Genomic DNA, 22,262 nt, shown 5'->3' with positions numbered 1-22,262 from the left:
ATGAGTTCCTTTGAAGATGTGGGTGTCTCAAGGGTATGCTGAAGAGCTGAACATGCAGTTCAGTTTGAGGCAAAATTATTTTCCTGAAAGCCCATTCTGAACTGATAGGCCTTACAGGTGTAGGAAATTGGTGGAAAATGTGGAAATTACAACCTTTAGAAGCCTTCTAAAACTCAAATACACTACCCGTTTGCATTTCCTGCTTTGCAGGAAAATTCTCAGCAACAAAAGAGTGATCAAATTAAGATCCTACATCTGTACATGTTGTTTTGGGTCATACACAGCCCAGCATAGTCTGAGACACTTACTAGATTCCTTCACACCGGTCACGCCTGCAACGCACGGGCAGGAAAAAATAAGTGACATGAGTTGGCGTTGAAGTACAAACACACCTTAGGGGCCGAGTTCCTGTCCAAGCTGGGACACGTGAAAGACTTCTCCCACTGGCCGAAGCAGCCTCCCCATACCCTCTGACCTCAAGGGAAGCTGGTCTACTTCCTCCCATTTTTTTTCATCAAAGAAAGTGCCAATAAGCAGCAATCGGCAAGAATGTGAACAACTTTTCCAGTGGTTGATAGCAGTGGCTCACACAGCTCTGCAGATCCCTAAAAAGGACCCAGGACGGGAGCGCTCAGTAGAACCACCATGAAGACCTTTAGGATTGCTCTTCTTATCCTCCTCCTAACCCCGCTCAAGCTCCTCGCTACAGGTAAGCCTACATGGATATTTAGATCTGCTTTTGGGAGTAAAAAATTACTTCAAACATACTTGGATAGGAGATCGTATGTTTTTTTTTATTCAGTCAGTAATGGATTTAAAAAGTTGTAGTCGGAAAAATGTATACTTCAAAAATAGACAACATGACTTACCAGTAGTTGAAGTTTATAGTGTTTTATGTTATTTTGTCTTGATCATTGTTTTAATTGGCTGTAGTATTTACTTACCATCTTAACCAGACTTGGTTTGCAACAAAAAATCTTGTATATCTACATTTGGATCATGAATTATGTTATAGTATGACATGAAACACAGTATGTCTGGGAGTTGTTCTAACAGACCGGCTCACATGTTGAACATTTCTCCATGTTCAAAATTTTTGCCCTAGCCTGAGATAAGAGCAGCGTTGTTTTTTATTGTCGTTGATTCAAATCTTATGTAGTGTTCCCAAAATAATGTATATTATCCTGGTCAGCCTCATATGGAGGAAGGTACAGCCACAAACCTTGATAAGGTGCAATTCATATTTATAAAGTAGTATACCATTTCTGAACACTTTGTGTTAAGTTGCGTCAAGTGTTACCAGGATAACTCTGAAACCTCCCCGTGGTGCAAGTCACCCAAGAGGGACACATGGCCATGAATGTTGACAGGGAGACCAACCAAAGCTATATGCAGGACCTAAATTATTCCTATTTTATTAAAGGTCTATTGAAAGACAAAATGCACACCTAAAATAGTCTTTATTAGGTGTGTGTGAGGAACCCTGTTCATCACCTTGTGTTCACTTTACACCTTTATTTCAAGTCTACTTTATTTCAAGTCTACTTTATTTCAAGTCGACTTTATTTCAAGTCGACTTTATTTCAAGTTGACTTTATTTCAAGTCGAATTATGATCAACTTTAGCCATCTTTGGCGATCTATTCGGGGGACGTAATGCATCAGACAACACGGATAACAAAGACAAAACATCTAGGAATAAAACCATGTCCAGGCCCAAGACAAATTAATGTGGTTACTTGGGCTGGTGGAAAAAAAAGAGGAAGTCTCCAGATAGTTTGTTTTGATTGGATCATGGGCACGGATCAAAGAGGATCGTTAACTGCCATGTGCTGCCCAGAGAGGTGATTGGAACTGCAGATAGTCAGTGGGAACCAAACTGCCCCTTCTCTCACAGGGGGAGAGATTATTGTCCTGAGTCCCTTTCGAAGTGAAATGGTCCAATCGGCAGCAAATCTCCTTCCAGTATGAATCTAACATCTGCAAGAAACACCCAATCAATGGTCACTGCAGTGCAAGCCTCTCTAGAGTGGCGAGAGAAATGGCAGTTTTCTCCCTTGCAAATATGTCCCACCATAATATATAGAAAACTAAATTGTTAAAGGGTGAAATGCAAGTGTATTTAGCCTACCATGTAGGCTTAGTGATTGCACTTTCCATTTGCCTGTATCATGGAAATAGATTATTACTGTTGCCATAAGGTACAGTACTTATTATGAAAGGGTGGGGGCAGGGGTGAATCTGCCGCCACAGCCGACGAGGAGGGGTCTCTGTACAAGACAAAATGCAGCTATAGCAGAGGAAAAAGAGGCAAAAGCAGGGGTCAAGTATTGGGTTATGTGCTCAAAAGTCAGTGTGAAACATCAGGCACGATGACGGTTGAGCTGAAGCCCCTCTCTGACGGGGGAGAAGACAGGAAACCCTTCCTGGCCCTTTGGCTGTTCGAGCCAGTAGGGGCCAGGGGACAACAATACTCTGTCTGGGACAGGATGCAGCTTTTCACAGGTCTGGGCCTGAAGCAGAGGATATCCACCTCAAAGTGTCACAGACGGGATGGCTTTCTCAGGGGTGCATCATCAAAATCGGTCTATTTAAAATGAAAATAAATAGAAAGACAGTGGTCTTTCAAACCATGCCAAACAGGAACAACACAATTGTCTAACCTTTGAATCTAAAAGGGACCAGTATCTTTGAGGAAATGTTTTAGCGACCAAGATAGAAATGGTGACTTTCGATCTGTCATAATGTCAGCTCTTTGGAGTGCTCTCACATCCTCTAGATTTGCTTTAGGATTTAGAGCCGCACTTTACCGAGAATTAGTCTGCAGGTGAAGCTTATTGCTAAATGTGGTACAATTACAGGTTCTCTTAACAGGAAGTATTAGCAAACAATATATTACATTCAGCCTTGAAAACGTAAACAACTTACTCAAATCATGAAGTCATTTTTTGCCTGTTTGTCGTTCGGTATGGTTATGGTGTTGCCACAGAAGTTAAGTATTGTTAAAAAAGATCAGAAGCACCAATAGCAGAACCAGCAGCAGGGCAACCTGATGGACTGCCATTAGACCAAGATCCACGTAGGTATATTATGAGGTTCTGAGGTAATATTTCAAGAGATGAACAACAGGCAGACGCATAGACAGTGATAGTCTTTTAAACAAATTATTTTTATCTGGTTGCATTTTTAAGTCTAAGATTCTGTCATCACCGACGACTCCTGCTGCTACTTTTTGATGATTTGCATCTTATTTTACACTACCGAGTTAGAATATCTTTGATCTGTCGTCATAGCAACTGAGACACCCAATACGAGTGTTCCTCCTCCCAATACATCTGTCCTTATAACCGATGCTGCTGCCACCGCTGCTGAGACCACACGCAGTAAGTAAAAGAAAACACATCAAAACATGGTTTCAGATTCAAACCTCTGTATTAATCTCTTGTTCAAATAACTGTCAAAACCTTAGGACGTTGTAACCTTAGAATGAGAAACTCTGCTCTTAAGACTGATTTTCCATTCCAGAAACAGTAAATGCCACGGACAAACCAACAGCAACACCACCCCATCTCTCAGTGCAGTCCACATCTCCACATGCTAAGGATGATGGTATTTCATTTAAATTGCCCATCTGAAAAAAAAAACACTGACTACAGTCTGCTTTGTGAACTGTATTTCTATGACTGAGGTCCTACACCCTATGTCAGATGTGCTCATATGTCAAATAAGCTCTACAGATGCATGGCTGTTGGAATAACCAAATGATAATAACCAGAGGCTGACCATATATCAAGCATCTCAGAGTGCTGATTTAGGATTAGTCTTGCCTTTTAGATCACAATGAATAAGATGACATGAACAGGATCGGACCTGATCCTAGATCAGCACTCCTACTAAGATGATTGATACATACTGCCCCAGACCTTAAATGTTAGAAATGCTCTAAAGGAGTGCATTCTTCCCCCTTGGCATGGGTAACAGACAGAGGGGCAACGACCCAGGCCACAACAACTGTTCCCACGAGTGACCCACTCCAAAATGTGACCACAGTTCAGGCTACATCAAAGACTCACCCACAAGGTAAGAGGAGGTTGCTACCCTCTCTCAAATTACACCAGCGATAAGATAGATGATCGCAAGCAAAGCATTGAGTTAAAGATACCTTCTTCTCTGTAACGAGAAATAGCCTACTGATTATAGTAAAGTTAAAATTGTCATTCTTCAGTTATTCAGACAACCACAGAGAGACATGGTTTTCCTTCACCGGGATCCTTGACCACCTCCAGACCAGAAGAGAAAGGTACCGTTTCCTGTCAATCTGATTTATTCACTTATGTTCCATCAGATAACCCACTAAACCAATAACTTGGGACTGGATAAGACCGTAACTTAAAGGGGAATTTCAGGATTTTTACAACTCAACGTTAGATGGTTCCTTACCCTGGAAGTGGTCTATATGGGCCAGGAAGACTGTAATCCATGGTTGGGTTTTCTCTGAACAACCACTCAAAAAACTTCAGCGAACTCTCGCCACCGCTAGCTAACAATCAATGGAAGTGACTTAAGTATAATCATTCTAATAAATAAATATGACAAAGCCAGCTTGTGTAGATATGACATAATTTCAGATAGCCTTCATTTCTTAATTCAAACACTTGATGTATTTTTTTAATTTTATTTGACCTTTATTTAACTAGGCAAGTCAGTTAAGAACAAATTCTTATTTTCAATGACGGCCTAGGAACAGTGAGTTATACCTGCCTTGTTTAGGTATTATCCTCATGACCCAATAACAATGGTTTGCCATTGTTTTCTTCAGTTTCAGGTGGTGGAATTACAGGTAAGTCTAAAGCACTATCACTGTCCCTCAATTAGGGTTGCAAAGCGAGGGCATATTACTGCACATTTGGAAGTTTACAGGTAAACTACAAGAATTTGGGTAACTTTCAAGGATTTTATAGAATTTATCACAAGACATCTAGTGGCCCTTCTGGGTACTTCAGATTATCATAGGTGCCTGTAATTATCTCTGACCCTCTGTGCCCTTAAAACATTTTAAATAATCAAATAAGATTAACATTATCCTAAATATAAACCATCAACTTAATGAATACCATTGGTGTTTAATATGTGGGATTCGGCATGAAATATCCTTTATATATTTTTTTACACTATTATTTTTTTTACTAGGTGAATGTCCTTTTTGTAAATGTTTTGGTGCCAATCTGTTGGCAGTTGTGAAAAAAGACAGTTGTCGTGACAGTTGCAGAGTTAATTGAATATAATACCATTGCTGGTTAGATGCTTTTTTTAGGCTATTTTGTCTTGAAACATATGCTCTCTCTCTCTCTCTCTCTAGCTCCCCCTCTCTCTCTCTAGCTCCCTCTCTTTCTCTTTGTCTCTCTCTCTCTAGCTCCCTCTCTCTCTCTCTAGCTCCCTCCCCCTCTCTAGCTCCCCCTCTCTCTCTAGCTCCCTCTCTGTCTCTCTCTAGCTCCCCCTCTCTCTCTCTCTAGCTCCCTCTCTCTCTCTCTCTAGCTCCCTCTCTCTCTCTCTAGCTCCCTCTCTCTCTCTAGCTCCCTCTCTCTCTCTCTCTAGCTCCCTCTCTCTCTCCCTCTCTCTCTCTAGCTCCCTCTCTCTCTCTCTCTAGCTCCCTCTCCCTCTCTCTCTCTCTCTCTAGCTCCCTCTCTCTCTCTCTCTAGCTCCCTCTCTCTCTCTCTCTCTCTAGCTCCCTCTCTCTCTCTCTAGCTCCCCTCTCTCTCTAGCTCTCTCTCTTTGTCTCTCTAGCTCCCTCTCTCTCTCTCTAGCTCCCTCCCCTCTCTAGCTCCCCCCCTCTCTCTCTAGCTCCCTCTCTGTCTCTCTCTAGCTCCCCTCTCTCTCTCTAGCTCTCTCTCTCTCTCTCTAGCTCCCTCTCTCTCTCTCTCCCTCTCTCTCTCTAGCTCCCTCTCTCTCTCTCTCTAGTTCCCTCTCTCTCTCCCCCTCTCTCTCTAGCTCCCTCTCTCTCTCTCTAGCTCCCTCTCTCTCTCTCTCTAGCTCCCTCTCTCTCTCTCTCTCTAGCTCCCTCTCTCTCTCTCTCTAGCTCTCTCTCTCTCTAGCTCCCTCTCTCCCTCTAGCTCTCTCCCTCTCTCTCTCTCTCTCTCTCTCTAGCTCTCTCTCTCTCTCTCTCTCTCTAGCTCCCTCTCTCTCTCTCTCTCTCTCTCTCTCTCTCTAGCTCCCCTCTCTCTCTAGCTCCCTCTCTCTCTAGCTCCCTCTCTCTCTCTCTCTCTCTCTAGCTCCCTCTCTCTCTCTCTCTAGCTCTCTCTCTCTCTCTAGCTCTCTCTCTCTCTCTCTCTCTCTCTCTCTCTCCCCCTGCTGTCTCTCTCTCTTCCCTGCTGTCTCTCTCTCTCTTCCCTGCTGTCTCTCTCTCTTCCCTGCTCTCTCCCCTGCTGTCGCTCTCTCTCTCTTCCCTACTGTCTCTCTCTCTTTCCCTGCTGTCTCTCTCTTCCCTGCTCTCTCTCTCTCTTCCCTGCTCTCTCCCCTGCTGTCTCTCTCTCTCTTCCCTGCTGTCTCTCTCTCTCTCCCCTGCTGTCTCTCTCTCTCTTCCCTGCTGTCTCTCTCTCTCTCTTCCCTGCTCTCTCTCTCTCTTTCCCTGCTCTCTCTCTCTTTCCCTGCTGTCTCTCTCTTCTCTGCTCTCTCTCTCTCTCTCTCTCCCCTGCTCTCTCTCTCTCTCTCTCTCCCTGCTGTCTTTCTCTTCCCTGCTCTCTCTCTCTCTTCCCTGCTCTCTTCCCTGCTCGCTCTCTCTCTCTTCCCTTCTCTCTCTCTTTCTTTCTCTCTCTCTCTCTCTCATATATATATATATATATATATATATAGTATTCATTATTGGCGAGATTCCCAAAGGCTGGAGCGTCGGCCTTCTCGCCCACTCCAATTTCGCTCCAGTAGTGCTAACTTAATGAGCTCAGGGCATGCCCTGCCCAGCATGCATTTGATGTCTACTTGTGTGCTGCTATAGCCCCTTGCTTTAGCTACTGTCATGATGTTCACTAAATATTTTCATAAAGAAACTAATAAAACACAGGTGCTAAATCAAGAAAGCTGTCATCAAGGCAAAGGGTGGTTACTTTGAAGAATCTAACAAATAAAATATATTTTGATTTGTTAAACACTTTTTTGGTTACTACATGATTCCATATGTATTATTTCATAGTGTGGATGTTTTCACTATTATTCTACAATGTAGAACATAGTAAAAACATTATAAAACCATTGAATGACTAGGTGTGTCCAAACTGTTGACTGGTACTGTGTATATATATATAGTATTCATTATTAGACCTGTGTTCATATTTTCCATGAATTTCTAGTGGATATGTTTCAAGAGAACAATGCCTATTTAATGAAAAAAGCATCTAACCAACAATGGCATTATTTTCATTTGTAAGAAGGAATACTATATATCAATACATTTTATGAAAGATAAGTATAAATCATCAAAGTTACCATAGATTGCCAAAAATTAATTACCCAAATTACTGAATATTCTGGTAACTTTGGTAAATGACCAGTAGCTTTGCAACCCTACCCTCAATGCACTTATTTGTCCACTACCTGAAAATGAACAGGATGGTATAATGATAAAAAATTACAATGTTTCCAGGTCAGGAAGGAGACAAGAACAATAGGAATGCGGGTCAAGATACCAGTAGGTCCTCTGCTACCATCATCTGTAAAGAAATGAACACACAGTGACACAAATTTACCTCGCACTGAAAAACACACACGGTCAGCAAAACAAACATAACATTTTAAATAGACACATTATCCAGATGACAAGTTCCAAATTATGGAACTAGCATCTCCTTCTCGTGGTTATTGAAAGTTCATAGAAGTTATCATAGAATTTACTGCATAAATCACTCTACAGAGTATATTTGAGTTTTACAGTATGTTATTTCTCTACTCAGGTCACCGGGCTGGAGATGAAGAACCAGAAACTCCTAAATCAAGTAATGTAGCAACTTTATGGACCCCTTTACCTCTACATCTATGTCAGGGGTAGGCAACCCTGTTCCTGGAATGCCGCAGGTACTGCAGAATTTTGTTCCAACGAGACACCACACCTGACCAACTGGGCTAATTCATCAGTTCAATGATTGCCTAAATTCAAAACACCTGGTCTCCCAGGTCGGTTAAATCAAAAACATGAAGTGCCTGTGGCACTCCACGACCAGGGTTGCCTATTCCTGATCTATGTTCTACCAATAACACACCCACCAGAGGGTACATACACTTCACATTTGACTGGGTTGTTAGTGTGTGTGTGTGTGTGTGTGTGTGTGTGTGTGTGTGTGTGTGTGTGTGTGTGTGTGTGTGTGTGTGTGTGTGTGTGTGTGTGTGTGTGTGTGTGTGTGTGTGTGTGTGTGTGTGTGTGTGTGTGTACAAAGTCATTAGTCAGGCCATGTTCAATTACAACTCATCATAAATTGGCTACATGATACATTGTTGGAACGATGGTACTAATCCAACTTCTCATAGTATGTGAAAAACAACCGTTTTGTCTGCCACACTAAAGAAAGATGGGCTTCCTCTTTGTCTCCAGATAAGAATATGCTGTGGATTCTTTTGCCAGTCCTGGGAGTTGTGGTGGCTGCTGTCATTGTCTTTTTCAAATTTAAAAGCATGAAGGTCCACGATCACACAGGTATTACTTAATTAGTCAATTAGATGTGACTCTGCACAGCACTATGTCTACATACACAGAAGTCTATTGACATTACAAACTAAGTGTCACACCTTTTTTTTTTTTTTGTCCCTCAACAGAGGCAATTGATAATGGAACAGAAAAGTAAGTGTAGTCTTTGGACTGTAGATGAAGATACAATTTAGACAGTACCCCATTTGAACAGTTCAAATATACCATCATCTTTTAAAGAAAAATACAATATTTTACTCCCAATATGCTCTGCTCTCTCCTCTTTGCAGTGCTTCTTTCCAGAGCAGGTCGGACAGCACCAAAGATGGTGTCATGCTTCTCGGGGTGAAGTCCTCAGGTGGTACGTTTAAACTGTTTACTTACTAGCAAGTTAGCATTGTCAATTGCTGTTATGGTCCTCTTCAGCACAGTGGTCCTCTTCAGCACAGTTCCTGCAACTATGGTGGATGCTTAACCAGACCAGTGCAGTTTGGCTCGGCTCAGTAGTGTGAAAAGATTCTACCAAGCAATTAGTCCAAGCAGTTCCCATGACTCCTACCCTTCAAGTAATTGGAAGACAAGGAGGAAAGCTTCAATCAAATGATCAAAGTTCAAGAGAAACATGCATACCAGTAGTCTTCTACTTAACTTTTCCAAGTTCTCTGTCCTTTCCCCCATCCCTTTACATTACAACTTTGTTTTATCTGGCGTGGACATGCAATTATTCCCGGCAAGCTGGGAGCTTTTAATATTACATTGTGCATGTTCAGTAATGTGCCTGGGCTGGTGAGAGCAGGGGAAAGTGTTTCCTGTGATTTTTTGCCCCTCCCTTGAAAGACCAGCAGGGGATGAAAGATACAGACTTCCTCACACAAACACATATTATTTTGGACAGCCCCTATTGTGTGGCTCCCTGGGCCGGAAAATGTCAATGTTTGCCGGTCAGACCCTGTGTGTAAAGTTCTTCTGCAATTGTGTGATCAAATTAAGATTCTACATCTGTAGGTCTACCCTCCAAATGGGAATTGGGCATAGCAATCTCCATCTTCCTCTCTTTTCAATGTTTTTATTTATTTGAATTTTATTTCACCTTTATTTCACCAGGTAGGCCAGTTGAGAACAAGTTCTCATTTACAACTGCAACCTGGCCAAGATAAAGCAAAGCAGTGCAACAAAAAACAACAACACAGAGTTACACATGGGATAAACAAAAGTACAGTCAATAACACAGTAGAAAAATCTATATACAGTGTTTGCAAATGGAGTGTAATAAGAGCCTTGAGCTGTTGGCTGATAGCTGAAGGGGGAAATGGTGTCAGCGGTCAGGAATTCTGCTGAGAGAGAAAGTGTTAGTTAGGGTTTTGGATAACTGACTGCTATTGTCACAATACGCCTACACTTCATTACATCAAGTTGTTTTAAAGCTGTTTGGGAGATTTGGATGTTGCAGTCTCTGAGAGATTTATAATTAAATATAATGGATAAAAGGATTCTTTGACTAAATCACTTTGGATAAAGACATCTGTCAAATGACCATGTGGGCTACTGTCATTTGTGCAACACAGTGCATTTAACCCCTTGGTCTCGGGCCATTGTCCCACTTTCAGCCGACACAGCCCAAACTCAGATATCTGGACAATAATACAATACTGACCTCTACTGTTCTATTGAGTAACCACAAAGTAAACACACCAGGGGTGATTTCAACAGGAGGCAACGTTATGTAACATTCAGATAGAAATATGCTATGTAGAACAAGGAATAAGGAATCACGGCAGCTCTATTCATGGCATTTCTATGTGCAACGTTCGACAACGTTTGGCTACTGAAATTCCTGTTGTAATGGGAGGGATGTTAAAGGAGCAGACTCATTTATACAACCACACCTCTCAAATACTGTATGATCCTGGGTTGGGGTTTTATAATACATAACCAGTTTGTTCATTTTCAACTCTCCCTTTCAGCTGCTGCAAGATAAAAGGAAGGGCGTCCCATTCGACTGTATATGACCAATAGCTCTCACAACCCGAAAAATGGTCAAGACCGTCAACTATCTAAAAATGCTGGACAATCAAATATGGCATATAAGAATCCCGAAAGCTAAGTGGGGACATTCTTATACTGTATAGTGTGGAAAGAAGATTGGTGTGGAGTATTGTGGGATATGGGACTCTTAACTGAACATGTGTCTGTTAAAAAATATTCACTAGGATACTGTATATCATTTAAAAAAATATGTACTTCACTGTTTTTTGTATTCTTAATTTGATGGTAATTTAGCCAAGGAGGAACTGTGATCTCAATTTAATCAAGACTAACATCCAGACATTTCATTCAGGAAAACAATGCTAGATTTTGAATTAATGTGAATAAATTAACCCAAAAGCTCATTGTCTGGGTGCAAGAGGATTGTTTGTCTCATCCCTGTATTTAAGATACTGGTTTTTATTTTATATCACACAAACATGTATGAAATCCAAATGCACTGAACCTGAATTCAGCACACAATTCCTTGATTCAAACCAGTTAGTGACCAGTACACATTATTAAGTGTTTGTATGCTTCAAATATGTTGTAATAACTTATTTAGCTTTCAGGGTAAATGCCAGGATTGCAAAGATAAGCTATTTTGTCGGTATGTTTCCTGCTTTTCAACCAGTTATTGTGTATATTAGAGCAAACAATAAGACTTCCCATTGGTCAAAGAACATTTGAATTTCTCAAATAAAGAAGAACGTAATTTGACTGATCGGCATTGGTTGAATATTTGTTGTTTTGCACCTGTACATGCTCACGACAGTTTATGTTGATTTTGGATGTTGATTTTACCTGGCTACACACCGTATCTTTAATGTGCTGAATTATATAACACAACCATAGGAAAGGCTATCGAGAATAAACTATTCAGTATTGGAGAGCTGTAGCTCCGCCCACCGGTTATGTGGAGCAGAGCATGCTGGGCGATCTCCAGCTCTGAGGATAAGGAAGTAACTAGAGAAAAGTCAAGTCAATTATTTCAAGCCATCTATTATTTTTTCCTTTAGTTAGCATTATTTGTTTTACCAAGGCCAGCGTGTGTCCTTCAGAAATATGAGTACATATGTCTTACTCTTCATGTGTTAATGTTTTGGACGTACTCGCTGACAATTATGTAGTTTATCTTTGTTATGCTAATTTGCCTTTTTGCCACAAACTAGCAAATGCAAGCTTGCTAGCTCGGTTGTTTTTGTCATCTAATTTCGAACATTTGTGATTTGTATAGTATAATGTTCCCCAGTGCCGTGTTTATATGCCCTGTAACTATAAATACTGTATGTGTGAAGTATAGTTTATTTGGTTTTATTGTGGATTGTGTAGACATGCATTCAAGTTCATGCAGTTGTGTGAGGATGATGGTGCTGCTTTGTAGTGCTGGGTGGCTACACCCTTCTGATCTTTTATTAGTGAAGTCACAGCCTGTTTTGTCCTGTGCAGCACATAACCTATTGAAGCCATATTATTGTTTATAGCCAATGTAATTGGAGGATGTATTAAGCTTATACCTGCCATTTACTATTGTATTTACATTCCCCTTTTAATTTCACTCTTGGTTAAAACAATTGTCAAGTCATACCTTAAAGTGCCTTAGCCCATACACTGTGCCCTGCCTGCTCTATGTGAATCAGCATTATTAAACCACCTCAACTGGAATCCTACCTGTCTTTTTATTTAACTAGGCAAGTCAGTTAAGAACAAATTCTTATTTTCAATGAAGGCCTAGGAACAGTTCAGGGGCAGAACGACAGATTTGTACCTTGTCAGCTCGGGGGTTTGAACTTGCAACCTTCCGGTACTAGTCCACTGCTCTAACCACTAGGCTACCCTGTGCCATTACAAGCACCTGGGAGAGAACATATTAAGTGCTAAGAAAACTCTAAGAATATATAGTCCAACAGGGTCTCCACTTAATTTTGGTCCATTCGAGACAGATCTTCAGTGCTTTCTTCCAGAGCAAGATGCAAGACTACTACGTGAGTGAAGCTTTCACACAGCCATCAGTTTGTCCGAAGCGTCAGACACAGCTACCACAGCATCGACAAAATTACAAGGTAGGCTATGTGAGCCAAAGACAGCACACTTCACCACACCATAGCACAGCACAATAGGATGTACATGAGCAAGAAGAGGAGTGGCATTCTCATCAAGAAGGAGAGGCCAATATGACCTCTTCACATGCAACCTCATCCAATCACCAGGTTCAATGAGATGCTGCCCAAAAGTGGGACAATCAGAGTCATCACTACAAAGGGTATGGTTCATAACCCCAGCTACCCTACAGCTGGCAGAGGAAAAGTGAGCACAGAGGAAAACAGACCCCAGGAAGAGGTTTGGAGCCCAGGAAGAGTAGCCACTGCCTTGGCTAATTGGGGATCCTAATCAAATACTAAATACTAACCCTCCACACCCTACGTTTACCGGGAACACAGGAAGCTGCCAACAGTCTACCAAGCAGAGCTAGAGGAGATCCATAAAGAGAACGAGAAGCTGGATATGTCTGAACTAGCTGTACAGAGAGAATTCGCCGAGCTTGACAAAGTTAAACAGTAAATGAGGAAACTTGTGGAAAAGGTCTGCAGTCTCCAGCCACCCCTTGACCCGACTGCAGCCAGCTCCAGCTACACCCCCACAAAGTCTACTCAACAACCGTCTGGCCCCACTGTATGTCTCGGTCAGGCCTTCCAGTCCACCTCGTTCCCCCACCTGAGCTAGAAGAAGAGTTCAGTGAGGAGTACAGCGAGGAGTGCGATGACAACAAAGAGGAATTTGGCGATGGTGAGTGGCCTGATCCACCACCATGGCCTACAGAGGAAGAACCAGAGCAGCCAGAGAAAGAACAAGTAGTAGACTTCCTGGACAAGATGATGAGTGAGCTCAAAGTCATGAGGGATCAGGCAACATCCGCTGCTGCCTCCAGGCCACCATCCAAGAGAGGTTACACATTTGCCCTGTCCCAGAGAGTCAAGCTAGCACCCTGATGGGGACTATTGCCAAAATCCTCACCAGGCCAGTGCTGCACTTTCAGAGCCCTAAGTTGGTGCAGTGACCCAGAAGTCTCTCCCTCATAGGGCTCACCCTCATGCAGCAGCTTATGACCCGCCAGGTTCCATGATTACCTAGGCCAGACCTAAACCCCATCTGCCGCCCCCTAGAGGCTTCGCCGCCGCAGCAGTGCAGGACCTACAGAGGGTCTAGGCCAACCATCCCTAACTTCACTAGCCGAGACCCAAGTGATTTCGCTCACCTAAAGATGGCACTAGAGAACCCCCTGCCAGCTGATGGGAACAAGCTCTTCAAGGATCAGATCCTGGTGTATCACTTAAAGCTAAAAGAAGTCTGCCTACTGACAGATTCCTACCTCAACTCCCCCACGCCTAACTCAGACACCATGGCAGTCCTAAACGAGAAGTTTGGACAGCCACACCATGTCGCCCTAAAGAAGATAGCCAGTGTCATGGACTCTCCCGATGTACGCCGTGGAGATACAGCTGCCTTCAACAAGTTTACAATACAGGTCCAGTTCTTAGCGAGAATGCTCCGGACACTGGGTCCATATGGCAACATAGAGCTGAGGTGTGAGTCTCATGTAGAATGCCATTTCAGCAAGCAGGTAGACAGGTACCAGACATAGACCAATAGACCTGTCACCAGACAGGTACCACATAGACCTTACTCGAGTTCTCAGAGTGGTTACAGTATGATTCATGGTGTCAAGACAACAATGGCCAGTCATCAAGCAAAGGGCATAAGGACAGGCTTGGGCAGAAGTCAGAAGGGCGCTCACCAAGGAACAACTAATAGAGTGGATCAGAAAGACGTGCTTGCATTGTGGAAGGGACCATCAGGTGTCCCCGTGGACCCTCAATAAGCCCTGCGGTCTCTGCCGGGTAACGCAAGTCCTTCACAAGGTCAATGCCAGACTTCCCCCAAAGAGGCACCAGCCATATTCTAAAATTGATTACATAGTTTTTTCTCCTCATCATTCTACACACAATATTCCATAATGACAAAGCAAAAACAGGTTTAGAATTTTTTGCAATTTTTTATTAAAAAAAACGGAAATATCACATTTACGTATGTTTTCAGACCCTTTACTCAGTACTTTGTTCAAGCACCTTTGGCAGTGATTACAGCATTGAGTCTTCTTGGGTATGACGACACAAGCTTGACATACCTGTATTTGGGGAGTTTCTCCCATTCTTCTCTGCATATCATATCAAGCTCTGTCAGGTTGGATGGGGAGCGTCGCTGCACAGCTATTTTCAGGTCTCTCCAGAGATGTTCGATTAAATTCAAGTCCGGGCTCTGGCTGGGCCATTCAAGGACATTCAGAGACTTGTTTTGAAGCCACTCCTGCGTTGTCTTGGCTGTGTGCTTAGGGTCGTTGTCGCGTTGGAAGGTGAACCTTCGTTCCAGTCTAAGGTCCTGAGCGCTCAGGAGCAGGTTTTCATCAAGGATCTCTCTGTACTTTGCTCCATTTATCTTACCCTCAATCCTGACTAGTCTCCCAGTCCCTGTCGCTGAAAAAACACCCCCACAGTATGATACTGCCACCACCATACTTCACTGGGTGATTGTGCAAAGCTGTCATCAAGACAAAGGGTGGCTACTTTGAAGAATCTCAAATAAAATTCAAGAAAAACTTGAATGAGCAGGTGTGTCCAAATTATTGACTGGTAATGTAGGCTATATGTAAAGACCAGATTAAATTGAGAATAGTCTGATGGGTGACAGTATCAACTGCTTGTCAAATTGTGAATGAGAGACTGATGAAATGTGTGCAGCCTGTGCAAGAAACCAAGCAGAGCGCTTGTCTCTCATTAGAAATCAAAACATATAGTCTAACATTTGTATAAATAACTCCAAATTAAATATATTGGAGGACTTGTTTCTTTGTTTACCGCTCAACACAGAATATCTAGATTTCCCTCGGAAATCGTTTGGGAAAATGTTTATTTATATTTTATTCAGCTATGTTCAATGTATTGTTGTTACTATGAAATAATGTCACATGGATTATAAGCAAATATTGCCTGCTTAATGAACTAGTATGGTTAAAAATATACATATATATATATATATATATATATATATATATATGGATAAGAATAAGAGATTGGAGGTTGTATTAAACTAATACCTGCCATTTACTATTGTATTTATTTTCCCTTTTACTTTCACAACCACACACACTCTTGGTTAAAACAATTGTCAAGCCATACCTTAAAGTGCCTTAGCCCAAACACTGTGAAGTGCTATGCCATTCCTGCTCTATGTGAATCAGCGTTTTTAAACCACCTCAACTGGGATCCTACCTGTCTGTCATCTGTGCCCTTACATGTACCTGGGAGAGAACACATTAAGTGCTAAGAAAACCCTAAGAATATACAGTCCAACAGGTCCTCCACTTCAGCACCATTAGTTAGTACTGGTATGCAAACAAGCAGACCTTAAAAGTGTATCATATTCTCATAAAGTAGACACATTTTTTATGGACTTTAAAGTCCAGGTACAGCTGCCCCCGTGGCTTTTTGAGTGTTTGCAATAATAGTTCCAGGCAAGTTGTTTTTCTTTGCAGTCAAACTGCACAGATTATCAGATCTCACAGATTCTGGATGAAGTGTTGAATGTCTGAATAACCGTATTAATGGGATATATTATAATATAGGCCTAGTAATCTTCTCAGATGCGTAGCATTACTACAAAAAAAACTATCATATGCATGTTGAGCCGACTTTACTGGCCTACCGTAAACTGTCTACTTCCTAATCAAAGGAAAAAATATAGCTAATGTAGCCTGGTAGCCTTAAGGAGAGAAACGATTCAGAACTGCAAGGCCGACAAAAGCACACCAAAGAGGGTATGGTCCCTTTACTGGACATTATCCTCACTGGGGCGAACTGGAAGGAAGCGGTGATGAAGGGGGTGAAAAACTGAGAAGAGCTGTTAGTGCAACAGGTGATGAGGAGGGTGCAAAGCTTATGTAGCTTTCAGGACTCTGCCATACAGTGCCTTCAGAAAGTATCCATACCCCTTGATTTCTTCAACATTTTGTTGTGTTACTGCCTGAATTCAAAATGGATCAAATGTTTGTTTTCTTCTCACCCAACTACACACAATACCCTATAATGACAAAATTAAAACATGTTTTTAGAAATGTTAGCAAATTTATTGAAAATGAAATACATAAATATCTATTTTACATACAATAAATAACAACAAATAACACATATGGAATCATGTAGTAACCCAAAAAAAGTGTTAAACAAATATTTGAGATTCTTTAAAGTAGCCACCCTTTGCCTTGATGACAGCTTTGCACACTCTTGGCATTCTCTCAACCAGCTTCAGGACGTAGTCACCTGGAATGCTTTTCCAACAATCTTGAAAGAGTTCCCACATATGTTGAGCAATTGTTGGCTGCTTTTTCTTCAATCTGCAGGCCAACTCATCCCAAACCACCTCAATTGGGCTGAGGTTGGGTGATTATGGAGGTCAGGTCATCTGATGCAGCACTCCATCCCTCTCCTTGGTCAAATAGCCCTTGCACAGACTGGGGGTGTGTTTTGGGTCATTGTCCTGTTAAAAAACAAATGATAGTCCCACTAAGCACAAACCAGATGGGATGGCGTATTGCTGCAGAATGTTGTGGTAGCCATGCTGGTTAAGTGTGCCTTTAGAATTCAATAAATTACAGACTGTGTCACCAGCAAAGCACCATCACACCTCCTCCTCCATGCTTCACAGTGGGATCCACACATGTGGAGTTCATCCGTTCACCTACTCTGTGTATAACGAAGACACTGTGGCTGGAACCAAAAATCTCAATTTTGGACTCATCAGACCAAAAGACAGATTTCCACCGGTCTAATGTCCATTGCTTGTGTTTCTTGGACCAAGCAAGTCTCTTCTTCGTATTGGTGTTCTTTGGTAGTGGTTTCTTTGCAGCAATTCGACCATGAAGGCCTAATTCACACAGTCTCCTCTGAACAGTTGATGTTGAGATGTGTCTGTTAGTTTTTTCGGATTCATAGACCTTCATGTCTTGGTGTGCAAATGGCATAAGGAGGTAAGGCAATAAATAGGCCATAGCAGCGAAACAATTACAATTTAGCAAATTAACACTGGAATAACAACTAATTGACAATGACACAGCAATGACTCACATGACAAAAGGAAAACTGATGATGCACACCCAATTTTGAAAAAGTGCATTCTACTATTACAACCACTGATCTGTGATTGTTAGTTGGTATTCAGCAGTCATAAAAGTATGCATTATTTACTTTGAAGAACAACAAAATAATGATTTTGTCAGACATCATAGGCAGCAGCTCTATAGAGATTAGATGACTTGGAATTAAATAAAGTCATCAAATAAAACAAATGTAATATACACAACAACTGAAATATTTTATTTAAAAGTAAAGCAATGTGAATAAATGGTTAATAAGTGATATGCTGAATTCAACCAACAATACAAAATACATTTAATGTTAATTTAAAAAAAATCGAAATCAAAGTGGGAAAACCGTGAAATTATTTCTATAATCGAACCGAAACAACCTCAAAAAGCAGTACTCGCTCAGCGCTACTCTCTGGCAACTGAGTTAGGAAGGATGTATGTACAGTATCTTTGTAATGGCTGGGTGTATTGATACACCATCCAAAGCCTAATCAACAACTTCATCATGCTCAAAGAGGGTTATTCAGTGTCTGCTTTTTATTTATTTTTTACACATCTACCAACCGGTGCCCTTTGCAAGGCATTAAAAAAACTTCCTGGCTGGTCTTTGTGGTTGAATCTGTGCTTGAAATTCACTACTCGATTGGACCTTACAGATAATTGTATGAGACTGGGTATTCATTCAAATATCATGTTAACCACTAGCAACTTATTATGCAATTTGTTAAGCACATTTTTACTCCTGACATTATGAGGTATTCTGTGTAGATCAGTGACACAAAGGCTCAATCTAATACATTTTTCATTCAGGCAATAACACAGCTTTCTGAAGGCACTGTATGTCTTCTCAAAGCTACGCAGAAATCAATGGAGGCTGCTGAGGGGAGGACAGTTCATAATAATGGCTGGAATGAAATCAATGGAATGGCATCAAATGTGGTTTGCATGTGGTTGATACCATTCCAATGACTCCATTCCAGCCATTACTATGAATCGTCCTCCCCTCAGCAGCCTCCACTGGCAGAGATGTTCCAAGTCAATGTCCTCCCCTGTAGATTTGTTGTCCATCCAGACACTCAACCTCTATGTGCAGGCCCTGATGGAAAGGGTGGACTCCAAGGAATACTCTCTTATTGGACTGGTTGTCACGTTTCTTCAAAATCAAACCCAGAAGCAGACCAGGACAAGGAGAGTAGGAAGAAGGTGAGTATTTATTTACAAGTGAATGTGAATGGGTAGATATATCCAGGTGGCGTAGCGGGCAGCGGTTGTGAGTTGATGGGAGTAAATAGGTGGATCCAATGGGGAAGCGGAATCCTCCGACGACCAGGCGGGAATGGGGTAAATGATCCGGGTGAGTAACTGAAGACAGAACAAACAGAGGTAAGTTTAAGGCAAGCAATACGTAAAAAACAACAAAACAAATTCTATCCAACTTGAGGCTGATACTATGGCACAACATACTGTTCATGGCTAACAATCCGGCAGGGAATGGATGTCAGGTCCGGGCTTATGAAGAGGAGAGATGATCAGGACCAGGTGTGCAGATAGCTGATGGGATACAGGTGCGGGTAATCAGAACTCCCAACTGGCTACATTGCCCGGCAACCAGACAGGGTGCGTTCCAGGACGCCGGAAAAAACACTCCAGGACAGAACACAGGCAAAAAAACAGACTCAGGAAACGGGATTCGTGACACTGGTGGATGCGTGACCCGGGCTGGCAAAATCCTGGATCATTGTTACTATAACTTCCGCGACGCATACAAAGCCCTTCCTCTCCCTCCTTTTGGCAAATCTGACCATGACTCCATTTTGTTGCTCCCAGCCTATAGACAGAAACTAAAACAGGAAATGCCCGGGCTCAGGTCTGTTCAACGCTGGTCTGACCAATCTGATTCCACGCTTCAAGATTGCTTCGATCATTTAGACTGGGATATGTTCCGGATAGCGTCGAACAACAACATTGATGTATACGCTGATTCGGTGAGCGAATGTACCCACAGCGACTATTAAAACCTTCCCGAAACCGCGGATTGATGGCAGCATTCGTGCAAAACTGAAAGCATGAACCACTACTTTTAATCAGGGCAAGGTGACCGGAAACATGACCGAATACAAACAGTGTAGCTATTCCCTCTGCAAGGCAATCAAACAAGCTAAGCGTCAGTATAGAGGCAAAGTAGAGTCGCAATTCAACGGCTCAGACACGAGAGGTATGTGGCAGGGTCTACAGTCAATCACGGACTACAAAAAGAAAACCAGCCCCGTCGCGGACCCCGATGTCTTGCTTCCAGACAAACTAAACAGCTTTTTTGCTCGCTTTGAGGACAATACAGTTCCACCAACACGGCCCGCTAACAAAACCTGCGAGCTCTCCTTCACCGCAGCCAATGTGAGTAAAACATTTAAACGTGTTAAACCTCGCACTACTGCCAGCCCAGGCGGCATCCCTAGCCGCGTCCTCAGAGCATGCGCAGACCAGTTGGCTGATGTGTTTACGGACATATTCAATCGATCCCTATCCCAGTCTGCTGTTCCCACATGCTTCAAGAGTGCCACCATTGTTCCTGTTCCCAAGAAAGCTAAGGTAACTGAGCTAAATGGGGCCCTCGGAGTGTGGTGTCAGGAAAATAACCTCACACTCAACGTCAACAAAACAAAGGAGATGATCGTGGGCTTCAGGAAACAGCAGAGGGAGCACCCCCCTATCCACATCGACGGGACAGTAGTGGAGAAGGTGGAAAGTTTTAAGTTCCTCGGCGTACACATGTCAAGGGAATTTTTATCTATAATGACTAATTATGTATACATTTCAATCAGGATGTACTAATCAGAATACAATTATGGTACTGTATATGTACTAATCAAAATACTAAATGTTACTGTATATGTATGAATTTTCTTATCTGATCCCAGTACTGAAGTGAATGTGGTCAAGAGTTTAGTAACAATGACAGTCTGTTCCTTTGTACAAATGAATGAACTCCAGATGGCAGGGACGGACTATCTCCAGACTGTCTAGAATGCTTATCTACACTGACTGACCTTGGCTCTAGGCGAGGAGGGAAGGCTTGAACTATAGGGCCTTTCTACCAGTGTCAAGAAGAGATGGAACATTTAGAAAACGCTGACGTCATTTTCAGTTTATAACCTGTGGTAAAATGTGTATGTACGGGAGTACTCTCTTGAATTAAACGCTGTTACCTGACTTATAAGACCGGGGCTCTGTCCATTCTTTATGCATTGACAGAGTGTTTCATTTTGATTGGGAAATAAAACAGAGAAATTTAGAATTCCTTTAACAACACATCACGGACAAACTGAAATGGTCCACCCACACAGACAGCGTGGTGAAGAAGACGCAGCAGCGCCTCTTCAACCTCAGGAGCCTGAAGAAATTCGGCTCGTCACCAAAAACACTCACAAACTTTTACAGATTCACAATCGAGAGCATCCTGTCGGGCTGTATGGTACACCGCCTGGTATGGCAACTGCTCCGCCCACAACCGTAAGGCTCTCCAGAGGGTAGTGGAGGTCTGCACAATGCAACACCGGAGGCAAACTACCTCCCCTCCAGGACACTTACACCACCCGATGTCACAGGAAGGCCAAGAAGATCATCAAGGACAACAACCACCCGAGCCACTGCCTGTTCACCCCGCTATCATCCAGAAGGCGAGGTCAGTACAGGTGCATCAAAGCTGGGACCGAGAGACTGAAAAACAGCTTCTATCTCAAGGCCATCAGACTGATAAACAGCCATCACTAACATTGAGTGGCTGCTGCCAACATACTGACTCAAATCTCTAGCCACTTAATAATTAAAATGCCGCTTTATATAATGTTTACATACTCTACATTACTCATCTCATATGTATATATTGTACTCTATACCATCTACTGCATCTTACCTATGCCTTTCGGCCATCGCTCATCCATATACATCCATGTACATATTCTTATGCATTCCTTTACACTTGTGTGTATAAGATAGTTGTTGTGAAATTGTTAGATTACTTGTTAGATATTACTGCATGGTCAGAACTAGAAGCACAAGCATTTCGCTACACTCGCATTAACATCTGCTAACCATGTGTATGTGACCAATAAAATTTGATTTGAACATAAGAAACTACTCAGATGCACTCCAGTTCTCCCCAGGAATTCTGACTAGGTACACTATGATATGCCAGCCAGACCAACAATCCAGAGGACACCTCATCAGCTACCATTTCTCCCTCCCCATGGAGTTTAGCTTCTCATTGCCATTTCAACATGGCACTGGGTCACCTCAATTCTTCAGTTGATTAATGAGCAGGTGGCATTTGAAAGGCGAAAGGGGGCCGCGGTTAGATTTCCGACACATT

At 42.3% G+C, this 22,262-nt stretch overlaps 1 protein-coding gene across 1 annotated transcript; it reads left to right on the top strand.

The window, feature by feature from the left end:
* The first annotated feature begins 448 nt into the window (after positions 1-448).
* Positions 449-11,415, top strand: LOC112260005. Its single transcript, XM_024434775.2, has 12 exons — positions 449-709; positions 3,293-3,382; positions 3,525-3,608; positions 3,981-4,079; positions 4,225-4,299; positions 4,819-4,839; positions 7,636-7,680; positions 7,943-7,984; positions 8,578-8,679; positions 8,799-8,823; positions 8,961-9,031; positions 10,635-11,415. Exons 1-12 carry the CDS (start codon positions 646-648, stop codon positions 10,646-10,648), a joined length of 732 nt encoding a protein of 243 aa, XP_024290543.1. The 5' UTR covers positions 449-645; the 3' UTR covers positions 10,649-11,415.
* The last annotated feature ends 10,847 nt before the right edge of the window (positions 11,416-22,262 follow it).

The sequence above is a fragment of the Oncorhynchus tshawytscha genome, linkage group LG10, assembly GCF_018296145.1.
Source record: "Oncorhynchus tshawytscha isolate Ot180627B linkage group LG10, Otsh_v2.0, whole genome shotgun sequence".
NCBI lineage: Eukaryota > Metazoa > Chordata > Actinopteri > Salmoniformes > Salmonidae > Oncorhynchus > Oncorhynchus tshawytscha.
The sequence above is the reverse complement of the archived record's forward strand: the minus strand, read 5'-3'. Positions and strand labels throughout refer to the sequence as shown.